Raw genomic sequence first — 24,426 nt, 5'->3', positions numbered from 1 at the left:
CTTGGTTCTTCCTTATCCGCCATTCACCATTGTCATTAATAGGACCAAACACTCTACGTAAGATTTTATTTTCAAAAACTATCAATTTCTTTTCATTTTGCTTTGTAAGTGTCCAGACTTCTGCTCCATATAGTAGAACTGGTTGTATTATTACTTTATACATCTTTATTTTAGTTCTTCTTGTCAGGAGTCTACTTCTAAATAGTTTTGTTAGACTCCAATAGCACCGTTGAGCTGCTGTTAATCTACATTGGATTTCGTCGTCTTGTCTGCTTTCACTTGTTATTGTCACTCCCAGATATTTAAAATTGTCAGTTTTTGTGAATTTAAAATTTAAGACTTCCAAGTATGGTTGGTTATCAGGTAGTCTACTTATCTTCATTATCTTAGTTTTCTCTTAATTTATTTTTAATCCCACTTTTTGTGTTTCAGTGATAAGCTTTTCTGCTAGCTCCTTAATATCTTTTTTATTTTCTGCTATTAGTGCCACATCGTCTGCAAATGCTAGAACGTTTGTCTTTCCGCTAATCTTTGCACCTCCCTGAAGACTGCTCACCTCTCTCAGCGCTTCTTCAATGACTATATTAAATAATAATGGGGATAGTGCATCGCCTTGTCTTAGTTCGGTGTTAATTCTAAAGGTGTCTGAGTATTCATTTTCTACTTTGACTTTTGATATGGTCTTAAATGTGCACATTTTCGTAAGATTGACAAGTTTCTTTGGAATCCTGTGTTTTTCCATCAACTTCCACATTTTTTGTCTTGATTACTTCCACTATCGTAAGGAATTTCCACCACAGGAGAGCCGCTCAAGTAATTTGGCCTAGGGCCGCAAGTACCCTAAATCCGGCACTGAAGCTTATAATCTAAGAGATAGGAGCAATGTTAACTAAAAATAGCCCCGCCGCAGCAAACCTGCAGACTAAGTGAATTTCCATTTACCCGGTTTGATTTCTACTAAAATATTCCCTAACAATTTTCAGATTTGTTTCCTATTTAAATAACATTAATTTTAGTGAGTACTTAGGTTTGCTGCTACGGGGAAGATTTTGAGGTGTGTTCTTTTTATTGAAATGTTGATAGCTTAGTACAAAATAAACAAAATTGCCAAATTTGACTAAATTTTTTAGTTACCCATGTTACCAACAGGGTGCAGTGTTCTATTATTTTTATTTTTTGCATTTATGACAACACCTAATTCCAACTAGCAACAAAAAGCTGAGATAAAATAAAACATTTATATTTTTATTGTTTAGGTGCAATGGTAGAACATTATGGCTATGGTAGATGTGCTATATTATAGCATACCGTAAATCAAAAGAACCAAATTTGCTTAAACCATGTCCTCTCCCATTGCAAACGTAAAGCCAAGTGTAACTGCAATAACTATTTTATTACTTATACGCCAACCCCGTACGAACCCCGGACGCTGGACCAGGCGACTGATACAGCAAGTCCAACCTCGGGTTAATCAGCGGTGCGAAGAGGTGGACTTCTACCTCACCCAATTTCTGACGGGTCACGGCTTTTTCCGGTCGTACCTGTTCAGGATGGGCAAAGCCGTGTCACCCGATTGCATATACTGCCCAGGCATCCCCGATGACGTGGAACATACCTTTTTCCACTGCCAACGTTGGGAAAGGCTAGAGGCTCAACAGTTAGTAGGACTGCTGTCAGTGGACACGGTCATACCGATGATGACGGAGGGTGAGGACAATTGGACCTGTGTGTCACATTACATCCAGGGTATTCTCCGCGCCAAGAAGCTCGACCTTGACCGGGATGCGGTGTAGGTCATAAAGTATTTAAATGCCAAAAACGGCGAGAGCCCTGAGGGCTTAGGTCACATGTTGGCCTGACTTGAAGTAATGTGACAAACAATTCCAGGTCTGTGTCCAACAGAGTAGAGGGGGTTTTTTAGTGAGTAGTCTGTGATAGATTCAGGAGTCTCACACTACAGGCTGGCTACCTGTGTGCGTAAAAGCATTTTCCCTCCTCTCCCTTATTTTTTATTTATTAAAAAAAAACCCCGTACGAAAAACACTGCTAGCTCTCCATAAGAATAACATAGGAATTTTCAATTTACAGTTTTTGTTAATTATCCCTGTAACCGTTGGGCATACGACAAAGCTTCAATATACAATATTATTAATTTTTTAAGAACTTACAAAATAGTTTATAGAGAAATTATGAAATTTTGTGTTTTTAGGGTCAAAAATGGGAAAATCAATTTTACCCTATGAAACCCCCCATAAACCCCCGTTCCCATTGTCCGATTATGCTGGTCCGCAAACTCATTCGTATAAACGTCTAGGTTTACAAGTTTGTACCAAATTTAATGAAAATCGGACCATTTTTGCTTGAGTTATCGCGCTAACGGACACATATATATGTCTAGACAAGTGGAAATTTCAGTAGCCATGGAGCGTTGGAGTAGTGTACAGCAGTTTTTTTTTTTTTTAGGACGCTAGGCACGAACCTGGGATTGTTTTTCACATTACTTCAGGCTAGACCTAGGGGCATTATCACCTAGATAAAATCCATTGGTGACTTGGCGGGGATCGAACCCAGGACCACAGGGACTGAAGTCCCGCGCTCTAACCACTACGCCAGCTCGCTCCCCTCAAATAGAGGACAACAGGAGTTTGCTGTAAAGGCATATTAAAAAAACTTGGATATTATGGTTTGTGCTCAGCACACTTTCTGTTATGAGTTGAGTCTATTGCTGCAGGCTCCCGTGCCATCAAGGAAAGTTATCCACCTTTAGGTGAATAACTTTGAAGAAACTGCTAGCACGACAAAGCACTATAAAACGATTGCAGATGTTATGCAAACGCTAAAAATCGTCATGGGCTGATTTAAATTCATAATTCAACAATGTGTAAAAAACCAAGTACGCCATTTTACTGACACTTAATTATTATTTTTAAGGTGAAACATTAGTTTCTACTCATGTACTTTTAGGATTTATGTTAACAACCATACATTTTTTCTAAATGAATTATTTGTAATTTTACTGCCTCCCCCTGTATTTTTTATTTAATCTTATTGTTTGTTTCAGACAAGAAGTGATAGATCGCTTGCAAAACCAACATGGCCTTGTAGTTTTAGTGACCACTAGTCTTACATGTTACATGGACAAAGTCAGACAATTAGTTAAGGGTAAGTAAACTGAACTTTGCTCGGAAGATAATTGCAGTGTATTTTCACCACTTATAGTTACATTAATAAGTTCAATTCATATGATTTCAGAAGTTTTATTCCGTTGGTTAACAGAAGAAATCACATCCTATGTATTTAAATTAAAATAAAGCCTTAAGCAACAAAATATAATATCGTTCATATATAGGTGATAATATTTGTAAATTCTTGTATTTAATATACACTTATATTTTTTATACAGGGTGTCCCGTAAGTAAACAGCCAAACTCCGGAAAATTGTTCTATGGGTCAAAATAAAGAGAAAATCAAGAATAACATTTTTTTGAAAATGGCTTTGTTAACCAGATATTCTCCATTTTGTTTTTTCACATTACATTTATCTTTAAAGTTTTTCAACCGATCATTATGAAACTTGGTATGTATGTTAAGGTAATAGAGACCCATGTTAGAAAAAAAATCATCTTGATTCATCATAAAATTTCAATATGGCGGCAATTTTAATTCTTTTAACCTAAATTACAAAAAATGGCTGATTTGATAAAAAAACTACAAGAACACTTTTATTTGGTATTTTTAATTCCCTATCAAACGATACCAAGTGCAAAAAGATCGAATAAGAAATAGCTAAAATATTAAGAAAAAGTCTAAGCTACAGACACAACTAGGTTTGCCCCATTTTACAACTAAAAATGTTAATATTTCAGCTATTTCTTATTCAATCTTTTTGAGCTTGGTATCGTTAGATAGGGAATTAAAAATGCCCAATAAAAGTGATCCTGTCATTTTTTCACAAAATTTGCCATTTTAATTTTGTAAATTTTTTGAATTTTTTCTAACATGGGTGTCTATTACCTTAACATACCAAGTTTCATAATGATCGGTGAAAAACTTAAACGATAAAAACATTAATGTGAAAAAAACAAAATGGTGAATATCTGGATTTTGGAAAAACTGTTATTCTCAATTTTCTCTTTATTTTGACCCATACAACCATTTCCCGGAGTTTGGCTTTTTACTTACGGGACATCCTGTATAGTACTTTCAACTACAGTTTGTTTATGTTGTTATGTTTTTGCAGTTTCCAAACTTTAACTTTACCTTTAAACATTTTATTGAATAAGTGTAGGTCTACATTAAATTTAAAAAATTTGATTTTTGTCTTTTTTGTTGAATGAGTAGGCATAAATAAGTTTACACATGTTTTGTTTTAATTTTTCAGATAAGCCTGATTTGGATCCTAATGCTTACTTCCCAGATAAAAGATACAACCATGTTGCACAGGTCCAAGAAAGGCTGAATTTCTTAAGGTTTTTGCTCAAAGTAAGTAAAGATTGTAAACAATGCCTTGTAGTGATAGTTACAATAACAATTTTACCTACAACCATTTTTTAAAGAAGCCTTTAGATGAGTTTTTAAGAAGCCTGATCAGCTCTTTGAATTGAAAAGTTTCACATAACAGCATTGTTGTACTCATAACAACACGGGTAACGGACCAATGAGGTTTAAGGATTGAGAGAGAAGAAGTAAAATTGTAATGATTCGAACTTCAACTAATCAGCTTTTCAGGCCAATTTAATTGTTGAGTGGTGCAGTTAATGTTTGGTTTGGTGCAATGTTTTGTTGCATCACTGTCAGTGGCAATGAGGGGTTATAAACTAAAACATATCCTCTCTTAAAAGTTATGAGTAGTGATTTTTAGTAATTACAACACTGTCCAAGGTAAAGTAGTGTACGCAACTCCCGTAAATAGTGTTAACGACACTCATACAAGTTTTTAAGGCACTCGCCAAGGCTTGTACCTTATATTTTCTACTCGTGTCGTTAACACTATCTGTACGCAATCGTTGTGTAAACTACTATAAGGAGTTCACACGGCTGTATGATTGTAGAAATGCTGAGTAATAGTTCCTTTAACAGTTGGGAGATTCCATGCTCATTTTACTAAGTAACTGTTTCTGTTACTTTGGAACAATATCACGCTTCCAAAGTGTCCCACTGGATTGATTATTTGGTTTTTGTTAAGTTAGGAAGTCAAGTAATTAATTGGGTCAGGTTAGGTTAAGTTAGGTTTTCATTTTTTAAATTTCCAAAATGTGCCTTAGTTTGCATGCCCAGCATTTCTGCACGCAGTCAGTCATATATTTTTGGAAAATGGTGTTAATTTTTCAATTTATTACTGTTCACTATTATAACCTTCTGTTTGCTTTTTTAACCTTATATTTTGTTTTTGTTTATTTTTAACATTACATTTAGTTTTATTTAACATTTCATTTGCTTTCGTTTAACATTTCATTTGCTTTTGTTTAACATTGAATTTGCTTTTGTTTAACACTGTGTTTGCTTTTATTTAACCATGCAAGTCTTTTATATTATAGGAAGGTATAAAACAACATGACATGTTGTGTCAGGAGGGGCAACTGTGGCTGTGCAAGGACCAGGCTCGTCAGATCTGGCAGTGTCTCGCCGAGGACGCAGTCTTCATGTCCGACCGTGAAGCCTGCTTCAAGTGGTTCTCTAAACTAATGGGAGAGGAACCCGACCTGGACCCGGCAATCAACAAGGAGTTTTTTGAGAACAACGTCCTACAACTGGACCCCACGCTGTTGACTGAAAGTGGAATGAAGTAGGTTATGTTATCTTTAAACAGCAGTGACACATTAATGCTTATTTGATGATTAGTGAAGGATGAGAGTGGAATGAAAATAATAACCTTGTGTTGCTTTGTTACTCACAGCTCGTTTAGTCAGAAGCATTTATTAAAAGCCCAATGATCAAGGACGATTGGGTACAGTCTCAAACCATCATAAAGATAACTTAGACCAGGATTGAACTAGTAACGTGTACTGATTACTAGGCGAGCAGTATATCCACTCAGCTAACCATCAATCTTGATGGTTTTATTTTACGATCATGTTCAAAACATTGTCACAATCATAATTTTAAAAGCTTTTGACCACATTTTTCATTCTATTGAACACTTAATGTACCAAAAAATACAAGATAAGTTACTTATTAGTTTAAATATTTTGTTTAGGTGATTAATACTGTTCAATGAAATGGCGACCATACATAGTAGGTATTCTAAGCCAAGTATGAATGGAGATGAGTGTAGGATGAGTGGCGCGATCTTGTAGTCTTGTTAGTGACTAAGGCCGACATTCCTTAGACACAGCTGTTAATTAATAGCCCATACAGCTAATGGCAACTAAGGGATTATGAGATACAAAACAATGTCGTAATGATTGATTCATTTACAGGTGCTTTGAAAGGTTTTTCAAGGCTGTGAATTCAAAAGAAGGTAAACTGAAAATGAAAAGAAGAGCTTTTATGATGGATGATGTTGATCTTGTTGGCATGGAGTATATTTGGAGGGTAAGTTTGTTTGGTATGTCATAGCTGTGTTTGACAGTGATAATATGCCGTAATAACATGTCAATCGGGGATTTTATTACCACCTTCTCTTGTTATTGAAAGGCCGAAAAATAGATGGCTAAAAAATACTATCATGGTTTATTGAAAGGCCTTTAAATAGATGGCTAAAATATAATATCATAGTTTATTGAAAGGCCTTAAAATAGATTGCTAAAAGATACAATCATAGTTTATTTAAAATTACTTGTGATATTTGTAGGAGTTTGCACAAACAATCTAACTATGTTTGGTTCACAACCCCCAGTTTTCAATGCACTTTTTTGAGTAATCATGGGACAGTTGGATTTTGGTTGCATTTATAAAACTCAAAACCAAGTCACGGTTTTCATTTACACTTAGTGTCGTTGTGCCTTCTATTGTTATTTTATACTGGCAGAAATTCATGAAAACCTTTTTAGGACATTTATCTTCACTGCTTTTAAGCTGTTTTTTCTCATGGTTTCTTCCAAATATAATAAAAATATGTGTTGTTATACGAAACTTACCTACCCTATTAAAAATTAACAATCAGGTTTTAAGTGTCAGCTGAAGTGTAGTTGAGTTAAAGTAAAGTTTTAATAGAAAATTACAAACTTATGTTTTCACATTCCACAATCACAAGTGTGTGTACCGTGTACAGGTAGTGACCAACACAAGTGATGAGATAGCCAGCCGAGCCATAGAGCTGCTGAAGGAGGTGAGCACCAATCTGGGGCCGAAGCTACAACAGAACTGTGTACTGTTCCATGAGAACTACATCTCCGAGTGTCTGGACCGTCTCAACGCTCACTACAGCACGGTGCGCATGTTGCACTCACAGGCCAACAATGTCCAGCATTCTCCTCACAGGTAAACACTCAAGCCTCTGTGTGTGGACATCTGTAATCACTTTCTACATTTGAACTATAGAAATAGACATTCCTTTTCTACGATTAAGTCTAAGGGTAAAAAAAGAAACCTTTGTTCATTTGAACCATTGACTGGTTTTAAAGTAAATGACTGATTCCTGTAGAATATATAAACGTTTTAACCAAGCTTATGTACTTGACTGCTACCCTCGTAGTTTGATATGCCTTAGATTGGGTTTTTGTGTACCTATTGTTATTTTTTAGTTCTAATGTGTGTGTTAGTTAAGTTTTTCCACCTGAGGACAGGATCAGATTTCAGATCTCGAATCGTTGTGTATTGTATTTTACCATTGTGATTTAAAATGCCCGCATTAAATCTTTAAATAACATGAACTGAAAGCACAAAATATTTTCAAGTATAGCATCTTTCATGTCACAAGTATTGGAACAAAAATCAATGAAAACAAACCCTTTTAGAAGCGCAATGCCTTTGTAAAAAATTCAGTCTGGAATTATTTGAATGTTCTATAGTTCCCGCGGTGGCCGCTAGGTAGACTATCGCGAGCGCGCTGCCAAGTCAGCTGACTGAGTGAGTAGCGCGGCGGCTGCGCCAGCGATCGTAGCGGCGGCCGCGCAATGCTCATTTTGGCAGTAAAATTCCAGTCCGACTATTCAATTCAAAGATACTTTATTCTCCATAAGCATTTTGCTTCTTAAAGGGTTTGTATTCATTGCAAAAACTAAGGGAGAAAATATAATTTTGGACTGGAGGTGTGTTGATATCCTAAAATTATCAATTCTCGACACCAGTAATTTTTTTAATAAATCTGACAAAATTTTCTAAAAGTATTGGTTATATTACACAAACCCTTGTCTTAATGCCCTTATAAAAAGTCATTTTGGGGTAATGGGACGCAAACAATTAAACAGGCCAATTTAAATTTAATGGTCACTGGAATCATCAGCTTTTTTTCCAAAAGCTCAGCTCGATCGAAAATCTCAAGCTCTACTATCAAATACAATCCAACAAAAAGTGCCTGTTTGACCATACAACAGCAATAAAAATAAAATGTTCAGTGAAAATGAGTGAATTTCTCCATCACCCGCATTTATGTATGTTTCAGTTGTTGCCGGCAATACCAACAAAAGTCCATCACCATGTGTCGGGTCATGAAGGTCCTCCAGGAGTACATCAGTGAGTGTGACGGCGAGTTCTCAGGAGAGAGAAAATTGCTACCTTTACATAGGTAATGAAGCAAAACTTAAACTTAAACTCTTACTTTATCTGATTTAGAGGTTTCATTTGATGTAGGCCTAGAACAAAATACTGTGCGTTAAGAGTACAGCAAATTGTTCATGTTGTAAGAAACTTAAGTTATAATAAATTGTGGAATTATTTTCAAATTAAAACATATTTGAGGAATCAATTAGTTAAATAATGAGGCTGTAAAATATAAGTATTTGATACACCTCCGGTTCTAAACCGCGGAAAATGTAGCGGATTTAAAAACTTTGTGTTAAATATTATTGCTCATTTCATACATCCAATAATAATTATACACCTTGTATTAAAAAAACTTTTATATTTGGTAGGGATGGTCAAGTCTCGAAATTTCGGGAAATTTTAAATCTCGTTACACGAGACGAGATTTCTTTTTGGCCGAGATTTTTACAGAGACGGGAATAAAAAAAAAAAAAAAAAATTAAAACGCCTGCAGAAAGTCAATGCAATACCCGCAATACAAGAGCGTGTTGTAGTTGCGTTTCCTTTGTGAAGGCGTTCCTATTTAATTAATTCTTTTAATGTAAATATTACTTTTATTATTTTAATGATATTCCTTTAATAACATTTGAGAAATTTTTAAAGTGTAAGCAGTGTGAGGAATGTTTTATTACTATAAAAAGTCAAAACAAGTATCTATTTTATAAAAATTAATATTGCTTTTATTTTATGATTTAGTTTATTTTAGGATAAGTTGAACTCTATCCTAACTGATATCACTATGTTTCCTAATCGTAGGCATTTTTAATAAGTTAGGCGTGATTAATAAAAAAATGTTATGCTGATGTTTTTTAATAAAAGATTGTAAATATTCTTGCCTATTATCATTATTTTTGTATTTAAACAGTCATCTAACAATGTTACAAAATCAGGTAAAAATTTCGAACGTGCATTTCCCGTTGTGTATGAGAAGAGAAATCTCGTCTCGATCTCGTCTCGAAATTTTATGAGAAATAAAAAATCTCGTCTCGTCTCGTCTCGAACTAAAAATCCAATCTCGTCCATCCCTAATATTTGGCCAAGAATCAAACTTTAAGTTGATTTTCCATCCTTATCTGAATTTTATGTTCTTGTTAACCAAAAGTGTACCACATCAGATCCTAATATAAGATTATCTGTAGGGCCTGCCGAGGTAAGCATCTGGGTCTGGTGGTGAGGTTCACCACGCCAGGCCGCCAGGGAGGGGATGATGTGGATGTTCACACTCACAGCAACGACACTGTGGGCTCAGTCAGACGACAGGTGCTCAGGCGCATCAAGGTAAACCTGCGAACTAAATATGGTGGAATCGCATAAAATGATTATTCCAGTTACACCTTCAAACTGAAATTTGTTAACAGTACTAATCTTTTTTTAAATCAACTTTGCCAGGCGGCACTTTAAGTGAAAATATCACAAACACTTTTAATAGAAAGCAGTCCAAACCCCCCCCCCCCCCCCCCCCCAAGAGTTTCAGTATATTGTGGAAACTAAACGGTCTCCATTGCACCCAAGTCTGGACGATAACTATTAGGCTAGCAGAAAAACGTACCCACTTTGACATCACTTTTTGACCAGATGATAAACAAGAATGTGAATTAATAAAAAGGAAAAAAAATGAGTGTCAACATCAAAATTACTCTGATAATTTTAATTAAATTATGTTTGGATTTAAAAAAAGCTTTTAAAAACATTTACCTAATTATAATTATTTATTTTTATTTTGATCTGCTCTGAAAAATATAAAAACTATTATAGCTGATCAACTTTTTTAATAATAATATCTTACTTTATCTACAGCTCAGGGTTATGGTAAACTATGTTATGAAACAAAAAAATATGACAACATTTATTGAACTCTCTTGCCAATCTACAAATACATTTTATACTAAATTTAAGATTGGAATGCATTTATAACTGTGTTATTCCATATGAATTGATCAATATTGTTGTGGTGAGTGAGTTAAGTTAAATATTGTGGATGGTTGCAGGCAGCAGGGTCGAATGTGAAGCTGGACCTGTACAACAATGGAGACCTACTGGATCCAGGGGACGACCGCCGTCTGCTCTCACAACTGCCAATCAGAGACAAGACGGTAAATATTCAATAGATGCGTTAGTCCCAATGATTTGTCATTGTCTGGCCAATCCTTTTTGTTTATCATTATATCGGTTAATTGAAAATAACCCAAATAATATAAAGCAAAAAATAAAAAAAATGTTCACATCAATTAAAAGTAGGTAGTGTTTATTTTGGATTCTTTGATGACTAGTGACTTGGTACATAATGTCACATATTTTCAAGTAATTCATCTAATTTCTAAAATATTTTAATAATGCATCAATGGATCTTTCGAAACACCAAACTCGCTCCAAAGAGTCATGATAAAACTTTTTTTTATTTCAAATAAACCCACTTGATTTATTTTCATGTTATTGTATGCAGAAAAATACTAAAGTGATTTTCCCATAAACGATTTTTAAGAATTTGCCTCGTTCATTCAACTATTAAGGTAGATTTAAAAAAATATTATTTTATTTTTAAAATTATACAAATAGGTACATAAACAAGTTACAATGACAACTTGCAAAGCATTTTCCTTAATTCTGAGATGTTTGTGTTGTGATGGCAGGTGTTGTCAGCCAAGCTGAGTCAAGCCAATGCCAACATGGCCAGTTCTCCTGACAGCAGTTCTGACAGTTCCACCAGTTCTCCTCAACACCCGTATGACGGTCCCAACTTGGAGGCCGAGAACACACTGCCTGGAGTGGTACTGTACAGCTTAGTCACTATCACTAAAGACGTTCTTTGTAGAATCATTTGTTCCCATTTGTATGTAATTGGTACAGAATGCCTTACACGGGACTTTAAATTACAAAAAATTTCTATATATTCCTGCTTGTTAAGATTTTTTTTACTGAAAACTAGTGATGGGTCGGTACCACTTTTTCAATGTCGGTACCGGACCCCGTTCCTAACAAAAATCGATTCTCGGTTCCGATACCTTCGGTACCTCATTTTAAATTAGGCTACTTAATTGTTTTATGTTTGGAACAAAATACATAATCCCTATTTCAATTTTAAAACTGATTATTTTTTATTTGTGTAGGTTTGTTATATTAAGGGATTAAGAAAATAAAACTTAAGCCTATTTGTACGAAAAACACCACAATCGCGGACGACGACGATAGCATTTGCGTGACTGCGGGAGAACAATGACATCTACACGGCCACGGAATATTTTTGTGATTTTGCCGGCAATGATAATGTTTTCATGAACAAGGGAGATACTATTGAGGATTTTGCTGCTATCGAGATAAACAATGTTTTTATAGCCTTAAGGAATGATGATAATGAAAATAATTACTTTAATAAAGATTATTATTTTTTCAACACTAGCTCACTGAACTTAGGAACTATAAGAAATATACAAATGCGATGAACAGTATATTGATGTATACCTTAGCTGCTGTAAGTCTTAAATTGGTCATATTTTTAAAGGAAATAAAAACTAAACGTGTACACGAGAATTAATATAATGTTCACGTGGGAAACATTCACACGGAAATTTGAAAAACTTTAAAAACCCAGGAAAAAACCTGGAATTTCACCTAAAAAAATATTATTCACCCTGGTAAGGTACCAAAAGTCTTTAAACCTATCCATTACAATATCCTGAATTTACTGGATCAGTTACGTTATGTATTGAAGTTTGTCTTGGGCCTTTCTTGCATGTCAAATTTTATCAAGGTCTTAAAATGTTTAACAGTGGTTTGTCTAAGATTGTGATTCTGTATTGTCCAGTTGATGTCGCAGAGAGGACATGCTCAGTTCTTCTTCGCGGTGGCAGACCTGGGCTGTGAGCTGCATGACGAGAGTTTGCGTGACGCCGCTCGTGCAATCCTCAAGCTGATCCCTCCGGACAGTGACACTGTGGCCAGACTACAGCTGTTGTTTGGTGACTCCACTGTCACTGTGGAGGATCCCCAGCCTACAGTGGATAACATGTTCTTCTGTGACAGTCCATCCCGGGTGCTGTACAACCTCGAGGTCAGTTATTGACTTGTACCCAAGCTGGTACTTGGCCTCGCCAACTTGTTGTCGCCAGTTCTCTCGGTCCTCCGAATCTTCCTCTACTAGTCTCACCTTTTCCATATGTATTGACATTATGTACAAATTCAAATTAAATGGAAGTCCAAGATGTAAAAAAATGGATTTCTGGGGGTTCCATGATAGAAATTAAGCATAACATGAAAATTTTAATTTATCAGTTAAAACTTGTTAAAAAAAAAAAAAAAACATAACATACTTAAATACAATTGTTTAGTACGTAAAAGGTTAAGTATTTAATTTCCATTTTTATCATACCGTTATAATCTCATTATTTAGCATGGACGGCTTTATGTCTGCTTTAAAAGTTGGCGTATAGGTTTAACAGCAGGTATATGAAAAATATAATTTTGGAACAACTAGCTCCTTTTTCAGTTGCAAAGTCTTTCTTCTTGTTGTGGACTGTTCTGGTTGTGTTGTAGGCTGTTCTGGTTGGTGCGCATGATGACAACCAAAATATTCCTCCGCTCATGAGATTAAACAAGAATGCAATCCTTGATGCCACTTAAATTTTACAGGATATTATAGACTTGAATCCCTGATTTGAATGGCGATTTCTTAGATACTGTTACTTCCTCATGTTTTCTATTTAAAAGCAATCTTATTGCATTCACCAGCTGCAAAGTACTGTTCTGTGGAAAGTAAAATTAATGTACATTTTAGATCTAGTATAAGAATTTTTATAACACATCTAGTTCTGTGTTGTAATAGGCGAGTGTACTATACATAAGTGTACGTTAGGTTAGGGTTAGGTTAACTTGTGCACCTCATTAGAGCTTGGTGAGTATTTGTAGCTCATCAGGTGTCGAAAGAGTGCTAAATAAAAGTGTGTAAAGTGTTTTATTTCCTTTTAATATTGGATAATATAACTTTAACCACAACAATGCATAAACATAGAAGTAGGTTTATCATAAATGTACAAAAGCTGTAATCGCAGTTAAGTTTTCTAAACCAAGTACTTGTTGCAGGTTATGTATGCCCTGTTGATGCCAGCTGCTGACCCTTTATCAGAGAAGGCGTTCGAGTTTCAAATGAACTTCCTCCGCAGTCCAGATGCTCATGTTATATTAGAAATGCTAACAAAGAATAATTTCCTGCCTAATGCCGACGTTGCTACTAAAAGGTTTGTAAATATTATTGTTTAAAAATAGCAATAGTACTGTGTCATTTTGTGTATGGGAAGTAGGCTTTATTTGTTACTCTCTGTCACAATCTTTGTCACCCAAAATGCAAACACAACTTTGTAATTCTATGTTGTAAAAACACAGAACAAAGCCTTATAAGGTTTTATAAAGCTTTATAAGGCTTAGGAGGTTTTTATTTCCTTTGTTGACAGGCCTGGTAGATAACAATCTGGCTCTTATAGAAATAATGTTTGTGTTATGTTCCTATCTAGGAATATTTGCATTTTCAAAAACTTATCACAAATTTCTGAAGGGATTTTATTTTTATTTTGAGTAGTGATGGGTCGGTATCACTTTAAAAGTCAGTACCGGTGCCGGTTCCTAGCCAAAATCGATTCAAAGTCAAAATAATATCGTGATAATTGTCATATTCTGAGATCATTTCAAAATCCGAAATATATTTTTCAATTACTGAAACATAGCACTGTTTTTCACGGTCGCAGCAGGATCATAAACACATCTTCCGAGGCCGTATAGACATCATCATCATCTTCCGCGATATCAGCAAGATCATGAACATTACTCCGGTCCTGTGGATGTCATCATCGTCTTCCGCGATCGCGGCAAAATCATGAACATCTCCTGCCGCCGTGTAGAAATCATCATGAACTCTCGTGGTCACGGAAACGTCTTTGTCGTCGTCCGTGATCACGGCAAAATCATGAACATCTCTTGTGTCGTTGTCCGTGATCACGGCAAAATCATGAACATCTCTTGCGACCAAGTAGACGTCATCATCGTCTCCCGGAATCGCAGTAACGTCATTGTCGTCGTCTGCAATTGTGATGTTTCTGTTACTGATTGAGATATTCAGGATTTTTCAGTTATCGCAGAAAGCGATGATGCACTCTACGACAGTGTTATATGATCACGATATAACCTCGAGTTTGGCTTGACCAAAAATTTCAAAATGGCACAATTCTTGAAAATTTTATTTTTATATTTCTTGTAGGGTAATATCTTCTTTTATCTTCAATGTGGTATTTATTTAATGTGTTGAGAGGGATTTAAAACTTAAATTGGCTACGTGAAATTTTAGTAATTTCTGCATTTATTATTTCTGTAGGCCACTTGAAAAACAACCCATAACTCCAAAATTACATACTATATGAAAATACATAAAGACAGGGCTTGGTGTAGTAATGCTTACGGAAAATTTGCAAAATTGAAATTATCAGTATTAAGAATTTATTCTTCAGGTGTCCGTATGGAGATTCGATAAATTTTGGTATCGACATCAAAATCACTATTAACTTTTTTTAAGAAGTTATTTTTAAATTGCAGGTTAGTTTATAAAAATTGAATAGAATTGTGTCAGGCAATATTACAGTAAACTTAATATTTAACTGAGAATGCTTTTTTCCGATAACCATAATAGCAAGCTGTGTTAGCACTAAAACAGGAAAGTTTAATATAAAAAGTACGACCTGAACTACCTGGAATTTTAATATTTTTTTGTACTCATGAATTTTTTTCTGGTTGGCCCGGTGGACACCCTGTTACACCAACACAGTAAAAAATATGACATCCAATACACCTCCCTATTCTAATTTGAGGACGTAAGCTGTGGACAGCAATCTTGTGTTAAGTCATCTCCAAGGTTTCAACGACAATAATTTTCTGTCCAGGTCGGCGTACCTAACAGTGATGAGGATCTGCAAGCTGCTCTTGGCGACACTCGGTCATGTGACGTTCCGTTGTCTAGAGGACCAGTGCAGCAGCAGTGACAGGCTCAAACACGCGCTGGCCTCTGTGCCGAACAACAACACGGAGTACATGCTGCGCAATGTAGCATGCCAGCTGGCCGACAACTACGCTGCACAGGTACGGCTTTTATACAATCTACAACTCTGAACTGTCCATGTAGTGGTTCAATCCACTACACATTCTGGATTGAATTGAACGTTGGTTTTAGCTTCTATGAATACATAATTACATTGACCTTCAGGGCCTTATACACATATTGAGCCAGTAATTATAAAAGATTTTGTATTATTAAATTATCATATTAACAACGTGAATATACTCTTCATCAAAAGGAGGTAACAGACATAATTTTATAAATCTGTCACAAAAATCCTACAACACACTCTTTGTTAAAAAATAATCACATTTTTTCAAGAAAGGTATCTATGTGGGGTGGGTGCAGTGATATCAAAATTCTTTCCTTCTACTGCTCATTCTATGCTGCTGCCATAGTATTGGGGCTAAAGAATTATTGAATGTTAAGTTTCTACTGTTTTAATTTGTTCTCAAATTTGATTTGCAATTGGTCAAGCACTGCAGATTTGGAATAACACCCTCTAAAGATAGCATATTTACTAAACCTCATATCTTTAAATCATATCTTTAAATTATCATGCTAAAAAATGTAGGCCTAGAGTTTTGTTGTCAATGGAACCAATACTGCATGGTTGGTGTTTGTGTGGCAGGTGACGTCAGGTCAGCTAGGAGACTGTCCACTGGTAGCGGCCGCAGTGGCAGGGGAGATACCTGGGCCAGACACGATCCGTGCAGTGATACGACTGGCGTGGGCGTCCTGCGCTGGTAACCTTCATCTCATGGACCACGTGCTCATGAACCTCAGGATCGGCGACACGCAACTGTGTCAGGACGACGTCCTATGTGAGTCTAAATGTGAAAAACAGCAAATTTGTTATATTCGATATTTGAGTGGTACCAAATAATCAATTACATTTTAATGTTTATAAAGTACAAGAAAATTTGAAACTGTTAGACATGTAAAGTAATATTGTATGTTTTGAGGTTCATTACCAAGATTTGATTGTAATCAGTTTACGTGAGAACTACTGGACATTGTTGGTCATGTGTGGTTTTTCATAAACCTCAAAAGGTTTGGTACAATAGAAAATGTGTTTTTTATGTGTCTTCCTTGTTTATGATTTAATGCTTTGATAGAATTTGTATTACTACTTTATGTTTTATCAGCCTATGAAGGAGGCTGACAAATGCAATAGAAACTGGATAGAATTATTATAAACTAGCTGTTGTACCCGTGCTTTGCAACGGGAAAAGGAAACAAAATAGAAACATTTTAATCTTTATGTCTTGCATATAATAGTTACACATCCGCCAACGCTTTTAGACAAAATTTAACTTTTATGGCCTTAATAGAAACGTTTAAGTTATGACTTTTAAATCTGGTAAGTGGTGGATACCACCATTTTGGTTTTGATTAATCTTGTGTGGGCTGATATGAGAAAAACTTACCAAATCTTCGAGTAAAACTTGACATACATGATTTACCAGATTTACCTTCGTCTCCCTTAGTTACACATCTTTTAATTTATTATTAACATTTTAAATTTCAATTATGAAGTTGCAAAAATACTAATTATTAAATTTAGGCTAAATATCTTTATATTAAACTCTTCCTTATATTAAATTACAAATCCTTTCATCTTCAGTTATTTCACTCCCAATAAATCATTAGCAAAACTAAGTGAGCTGTCATAAACTTTAGAAATATTGCTGTGCCTTATCAATACAGTCTTTTGAAATATTAAAGAAACTATATCTATAGGTACTATAAAAAATTCCAAACAAATAATTTAGCATTAAAGACAGCAGACAAAACTAATATGATTATCAAAGCATCAAGGACTAAAAAATGTAATAGCAAATACAGTATATTATGTTTCATTGCATCTCTGATTCTACTATACAAAAATATCAACAAACAACTTAATATACAAACCAGTTCTTTTAATCAGTTCCATCGTCCATTGCCTTTACATTTTCACACTTACCATTAAGAAAACATAGAAACAGACATTTCATTGATTTTAGAAACAAAATAACACTGTGTACTGCTTAGTTTTATGATATTTTCCTTGGTTTAATTTAATCAGTGGTGTGGCAAAACACAAATAATAAATGTATCAAATAAAGTAAATGTGAACTGAAAGCTATGTTAAGATAAAATAAGAGTATTTTGTGATAATTAAATATAGTTACACATATACAACAGATTTTAGAAAACAAAAAAATCAACGAAAATTTAGTTATTGATGATATTCTTTAGTTTAATTTAAGCATAGGTTTAGCAAAACACATTAACTTAATTTACCGTACCTAAATCTAATATATAAAATTCTCGTGTCACAGTGTTTGTCTGCAAACTACTCCGGAACGACTTCACCGATCGTAATGAAATTTGGTGTGTAAATTCTGTAGGTATGCGAATCGGACGTAAACTATTTCCCGTTTCGAAATTCTTAAAAGGGCTCCGCCCCAGTGGCTCTGGAGTTTCCCATGTTAACCTTATGAGAAATGGAATTAATGAATCTTAACAGCTGCTTCAATTAAACAAGTTGGTTCTGTTCTATGATGTTCAATAGCATTAAAGTTACAAGGATTACCAACAGGGTGCAGCACTATTATTTCTTTTACATTTATGAAAACAGCTAATTTGCAACCAAAAGGTGAGTGAGCGTAGCGAACGAACTTCAACCCGGAGGCGAGTGAGCGTAGCGAACGAGCTAACCTGAAGCAAGTGAGCGCAGCGAACGAGCTCCAACCTAAAGGTGAGTGAGCGTAGCGAACGAACTTCAACCAGGACGTGATTGAGCGATGCGAACGAGATCATCTTGAAAATTAAACGTAACGGTACTTTCTTTCCATCGGTCTGTCTTAGGGGAAACCTATAACTTAGGCGATACGAAGTTCGCCGGGTCAGCTAGTATACATATAAAAAACAATTTGATGTGCAAGTTATGTTAAGTTAATCTAACACATGTTAAGCAGTTAGAATTTATTTAAAGTAGCCTCCAAATTCATACAAAACACACAAAATACATACAGAACATACATTGTCATTTTCATACTATTTCCATAAAAACATATCAATAACATTATTTTCATAACTTAGACGCTTTAAAAAATCCAAAGCAGAGTCGGAGTTGATACAGCAACGGTTATAGAATCTTTTTTTTCTATAATCATTGACATAGTTTTAGAATAAATAATCCATGGTAAAAGGTTAGATTGAAATAAACCTAGGCCTACCTCATAGTTATGGAAATTATTATATTTAATATCTTTGTATCAGCTGTCTGAAATTGTGAAATATGCAGTTTAGCAGTTCTTCTTGTTTACATTTAAATGTCAAAGCAAATAAATGTAAACAAACATTGTTAGTGTTCTCATAGCAGCCATGGAGACCAATCAATATTTACTTTTAAAATGTTCACCTCAGAACTTTTAAAGCCAAAGGGGCAAAGCCTACGGTCAGTATCGAAATGTGAATAGTCCTATAATGGTCCTTGGTATGGTAGCTATATTTTTGAAAAATTTAAGCCCAGTTGGTTCCGTAGTTTTTGCACCTATTAGTAACACACATACAGACAGACACCATTAGATTTTTATATAATAGTATAGATGTATGTACTAACTTCTAAAGTTTAATCATTTCACAGAGCTTGTATTTTCCTGGGCATAAAAGGCCTGGAATATTGGGTCTTTCTTCTCGTCTCAATCTAATCATGGTTATTATTTTTTCAGTATGTAAAGAAGCGTTAGAAGTATTAACAGTGGCTCTAGTCCTTAGTCCTAATACCCTCGATGCCTTGAGCAAGGAGAAGATGTGTGAGAAGTTTATCATAGATCTAGTCCTGCGTTGTAGTAATAGGTGAGTAGCCTAACCCTAGTTAAATGTGCACCTTATTAGAGCTTGGTGAGTATTTGTTGCTCATCAGGTGTCAAAAGAGTGCTAAATCAAAGTGTTGAAAGATATTTTTCCTGTTAAATGCAGTAAATATTACTTTGACCAACAGTGGATTACGACGTTCTACCATTGAGTATACACCTAATAGATGGGTTAGATAATGCTAATAGTTGTTACCGATTTTGGCAACGTAGTTCGGGCTGCAAGTATTTGACTGTGTTTAGGGTGTTAGTGTGACTTTTCTATCGTCAATACTTAAGAAAAAAAGGAGATAGTGTACTTAATTTGTAAATAATGCACTTCATTTTTGAAGATTTTAGGGATTGCCCGTTTTAACCGACCTGTTGAGTTATCCGACTTACATCTGGTCTCGTTAGAGTCGGTTAAGTCAACAACATTGTCTACTGTAAGTAAGTGTAAGTTTAGTTAGGTAAACTTGTGCACCTCATTAGAGCTTGGTGAGAATTTGTGGCTCATCAGGTGTCGAAAGAGTGCTAAATAAAAGTGTTGAAAGTGTTAATTTCTTGATCATTCTTGAAATATCACATCAACCGACAAGAGTGCAAATACACTAAAGTTAAAGTTAGATGATTGAAAATGTACAGTCAATTCAGTAGGCCTATGCTATAATTCAATTGAAAATATGTACACAGTAAGAACTAACATTGTTGTGGTTTGCTTAGGTCCATTAGAGTAGCGGCTGCGGAGCAGTTTCTCATAATGTCCAGTCTAGGCTCTGCGCAGCAGTTCCTGCAGCTGTGTATTGCTTTGTTGTTCAACGTGCTGCACACACAGGTCATCGAGTATGCTCACAACTCACACGAGTATTTTCAGGTATGTGTCTCATCTTAAAATTGTGTCATTTTTTTATTATCGCATTAGGGCGTTGTCTAATATACTGTATCTAAATGCTTGAAAAGAAGAAATAGGGGAGTTAACAAAGATGTATTGGTAAAAGCAAGCAGTAAAGACAAGTAATTAAATAACTTACGTCATCAATCCATAAATTGCTGTGGAGTACGCGTTTCAACCATCAGGTCATCCTCAGCTCCACTGTCACTAGGTTGAATTTGCTTCTATGTTGCATTATAGCAACAGCGTCGATATATTAAATAAATAGTCCAAACATATTTTACATTTATCACACATACACGACACGTACGAAACATTTAGATAACAAATACTGTGATAACACCGTGCGCACGGCTGGACGGGCTCAGGTTTGCGGCTACACTGACTTACAAGGGATACAAGGGAGGGGCACTGATATACAAGGGTTTTAAGCAAAATCAAAACATATTAAATGAAAAAATACATTCTGATTTGAATCCAGTGTATGACACCATTATTAGGCTGATGGACAATAAAAGAATGATAACCAGCTGAAGATGTCGTCATGGTCCAAAGTTCAGTGTAGGATACCGACCACCAAGTCAGTGTAGCCGCAAACCTGAGCCCATCCAGCCGTGCGCACGGTGTTACACAGTATTTGTTATCTAAATGTTTCGTACGTGTCGTGTATGTGTGATAAATGTAAAATATGTTTGGACTATTTATTTAATATATCGACGCTGTTGCTATAATGCAACATAGAAGCAAATTCAACCTAGTGACAGTGGAGCTGAGGATGACCTGATGGTTGAAACGCGTACTCCACAGCAATTTATGGATTGATGACGTAAGTTATTTAATTATTTGATAACTCAATCCGTTGTGCTACAATCTCAACATTATGAGTAAAGACAAGTCTCAACTTACTTTTTTAGACGGTAATCTAGCTATCTACACTACAAATTGTATACTGAAATTTGTTGACTTAATCTCTAACTGTTTTTAAACTTAACTATACCAAAATTTATGCTTGACCAAGAATAGTTTTTTTTTTTTTTTTTTTTTATATTAACAGCTTAATAAAACATGGATCGTCAGGTCCAGTTAGATGTGTTTAATCTGGTAAAATAAATTTCATATAGTGACACCAGACCTACAGGCCAATTAAGTTGGTTTGACAATCTATGTGTTATTATAAAATAGTAATTTAAAGATTTCCTATCATATTTGATTTACTTTGTTTTTTCAGCTGCTGTGTCAACTGTTGAATTTTGCTTATTTGTACCAATGCAATGTCAACATCGCAGAACAGTTACTGGCCGCCGAAATAGTCTGGCTTAAGAAGATAAAGGTAATTGGTTTTAGTACTTTATACTGTTCTTAGTTGTTGGTGATGTTGTCTTTGCAACAATTTACAATGGATTTTGTTTATTGTTAAAACAATTTTTCCAGTACTTACAGTAGTCTCAATCACCCAACCTTCCATGTTATCCGACCCTCCCTTTTAAATATTGATTACCGTTAAATTGTGTGCTATTTCCATGTAGCAGATGCGTCAAGATGACCCCTTATGCCACAACTAGGAAATATGAGAAAGGCTTTAAGAACATGCACTAATTGACTGTACTTTCTTTTGTTTTTGCATGCTGCATACCTCACACACATGTATATCCCTCTGCTACCTTTCACATGCATAGCTATTATGTGAACCAACAACCAAAACCTTTAGCTAAATGGACCATTATATCTGAATCTTATATTTTACAGTTACAGTAGAGGTGTTTTTACTTGGTCAGTTCCGTTGTTAATTTTTAGTAAATATTCTTTAAGTAGAAAAAGTTAGTACAGACTTGAAAGCTACAAGTAGGTTTGAAAATAAGTAAATTGATCCATTTCATGAGTTTTGACATAGTTTCAGTTGTTGTTTATTATTTTCTGTGTTATCCGGCTTTTTTATACTTATTTGAACTTGCCACAGCCGGTTTAGGTCATAATAATTGGGGCTACACAGTGACTCAGTAGTTTAGGTGTGCAGTTTGCAGTAATTGTATGTTGTGACACAGGAGACAGTGAGGGAGACTGGGGAGACAGGTGTAGAGGAGGCAGTGTTGGAAGGACATCTGGGCATTGCCAAGGAACTGCTCAACTTTCTGCCTCCAGACAAGAAGTACCAGCTGGGCTCTGACGAGAAGACAGGCGTCAATCTCATCAAGGTTTGTTGACTAACCAGATAAACACTGGAATCTACTTTCTTTCTATAAAATGAAGAAAAAATAAAAATGTTAAGAGTTGTGGTGGAGTTATAAGCTTCAGTGTCCTTAAAGTTTTGGTTTAAAAGTGGTGTTTGTGTACGCATGGACAATTAAACATCCCAGTAGTGGGTTCACTGTTTGGGAATTTTGGTATGAAAATAATAGACCAGTGGTATTTTGTGGTGTAACTTTCTGTTATTGGAATACACCCACAATGGAGTTGATAGAAATTTTTTTATTGAATTAACTTTAGGAAACTTCACTTAACTTTAGGAGAGTTACACCCCATTCAATTACTAATATTTATTCAAATACAACCAAAAGAAAAGAATGAACATTTTTAAAGTCTTAAACTAAGTTCTGGTTGAATCTTTTTGATCAGTTTTGTAATTGCTCCAAAACTATTAGTGATTGATCTGGTAACACATTGCTCACAGGAGCTGGTGGAAGACTTCATTTTCCCAGCCAGCAAGTTGATGCTTCACCTACAGAGGACAGGGGAGCTGATACCTGACCAGGCTGTGGCTGTGTGTTCCACTCCGCAGACTCTCAACTCTGCGTTTGAACTGCTTGTGTCACTCTGCGTAGGCTGCGTACCCAACATGAAGCTACTCACCACCATGCTCACGGACATGTTCTACTCAGGTCTGTATCACTTGTTTCAAACTCTTCTAATTTGAGTAAAAGGAGTGTTTAAAGAAGAGTTTTTGAATATGTTATTTCTGAAAATATAAAAAGATTTCTGAAATAATATAGGGTCAGCTCATTTTGATTGTTAGGTTTAGGGTTGACGTTTTCAGTTTTAAAACCTATCATAGAACAGTAACTTTCCTGTTCCACGTTTATTCCATCATATTAAGTTTTCTACATAATTATGATATTGATTTGAAAAACTGGATAATAATATAACAATACCCCTGTCACAGCAAACCTGCAGACTACGCGAATTTCAATTTGCCTGATTGGATTTACAGTAAAATGTCTCCTTCAAAATATCACATTTATTCCCAATTTAAATATAATGGGTCTAACGAGTACTTAGGCTTGCTGTAGCAATTTTGGCTCTGTTTGATTTGCCATTTGCATGTTTCAGAGAGAGACGAGCCGTTGATGGACTGGGACTACCTGCCTCCTGTGGGACCTCGGCCACACAAGGGGTTTGTAGGGTTGAAGAATGCTGGGGCGACTTGTTACATGAACTCTGTACTACAGCAGCTCTACATGGTGGAGAGTATCAGGGTGGGTCTGCTGGCGGCTGAGGGGGCAGCTACGGACCTCAGTGAGGACTTCAGTGGCGACGAGCGGCCTGACACTGAGGTACACAAGTCACATCATGCCACAAAAATAAAATCCAGTTGAACATAGATAACCTACAGTTGAACTAGTCCATATACTTTGACATAAAAGTAGCAGCGACCAAGTGTCCTTGCTGGTCTGTGACTGAAGCCCGCATATTGTTTACGCCAATGTGTGCCACCGACTTTCCTATAAATAACACATTTTCCCCAACCCAACTTTTTCATATACACCCCCTTCCTTGCCCTTCACACTAAATAGGTCAAGTCAGATTGTTCAAGATGTTGCAGTCGAGTTAAAAACGTTATTTATTCTTTTGTGATACTCTATAGATTTTTGTTCATAAAACGACAAAACGTACATGAATGGTTTTACTGAATTGTG

At 35.5% G+C, this 24,426-nt stretch overlaps 1 protein-coding gene across 6 annotated transcripts in view; it reads left to right on the top strand.

Moving 5' to 3' along the window:
* Positions 1-24,426, top strand: part of LOC128993615 (probable ubiquitin carboxyl-terminal hydrolase FAF-X) — a 76,394-nt gene that overhangs the window by 26,762 nt on the left and 25,206 nt on the right. For 3 of the 6 annotated variants that reach the window (XM_054417619.1, XM_054417618.1, XM_054417617.1), the window contains exons 13-31: positions 3,062-3,162; positions 4,382-4,482; positions 5,571-5,785; positions 6,420-6,534; positions 7,214-7,422; positions 8,546-8,668; positions 9,825-9,963; positions 10,674-10,778; positions 11,316-11,453; positions 12,488-12,733; positions 13,762-13,916; positions 15,606-15,801; positions 16,410-16,602; positions 19,501-19,627; positions 20,347-20,497; positions 21,744-21,845; positions 22,558-22,707; positions 23,184-23,391; positions 23,840-24,063. In XM_054417619.1, the coding sequence (XP_054273594.1) occupies positions 3,062-3,162; positions 4,382-4,482; positions 5,571-5,785; positions 6,420-6,534; positions 7,214-7,422; positions 8,546-8,668; positions 9,825-9,963; positions 10,674-10,778; positions 11,316-11,453; positions 12,488-12,733; positions 13,762-13,916; positions 15,606-15,801; positions 16,410-16,602; positions 19,501-19,627; positions 20,347-20,497; positions 21,744-21,845; positions 22,558-22,707; positions 23,184-23,391; positions 23,840-24,063 (2,998 nt within the window). Of the gene's footprint in view, positions 1-3,061; positions 3,163-4,381; positions 4,483-5,537; positions 5,786-6,419; positions 6,535-7,213; positions 7,423-8,545; positions 8,669-9,824; positions 9,964-10,673; positions 10,779-11,315; positions 11,454-12,487; positions 12,734-13,761; positions 13,917-15,605; positions 15,802-16,409; positions 16,603-19,500; positions 19,628-20,346; positions 20,498-21,743; positions 21,846-22,557; positions 22,708-23,183; positions 23,392-23,839; positions 24,064-24,426 lie in introns of all 6 variants that reach the window. The other 3 variants (XM_054417616.1, XM_054417615.1, XM_054417614.1) reach the window with 1 other exon arrangement.

This window comes from Macrosteles quadrilineatus, unplaced genomic scaffold (assembly GCF_028750875.1).
Source record: "Macrosteles quadrilineatus isolate MER2022 unplaced genomic scaffold, UCM_ALF_1.0 Scaffold_4__1_contigs__length_99947679, whole genome shotgun sequence".
Taxonomy (NCBI): Eukaryota; Metazoa; Arthropoda; class Insecta; order Hemiptera; family Cicadellidae; genus Macrosteles; species Macrosteles quadrilineatus.
Note: the sequence above shows the minus strand (reverse complement) of the source record. Positions and strands in the feature narration are given on the sequence as shown.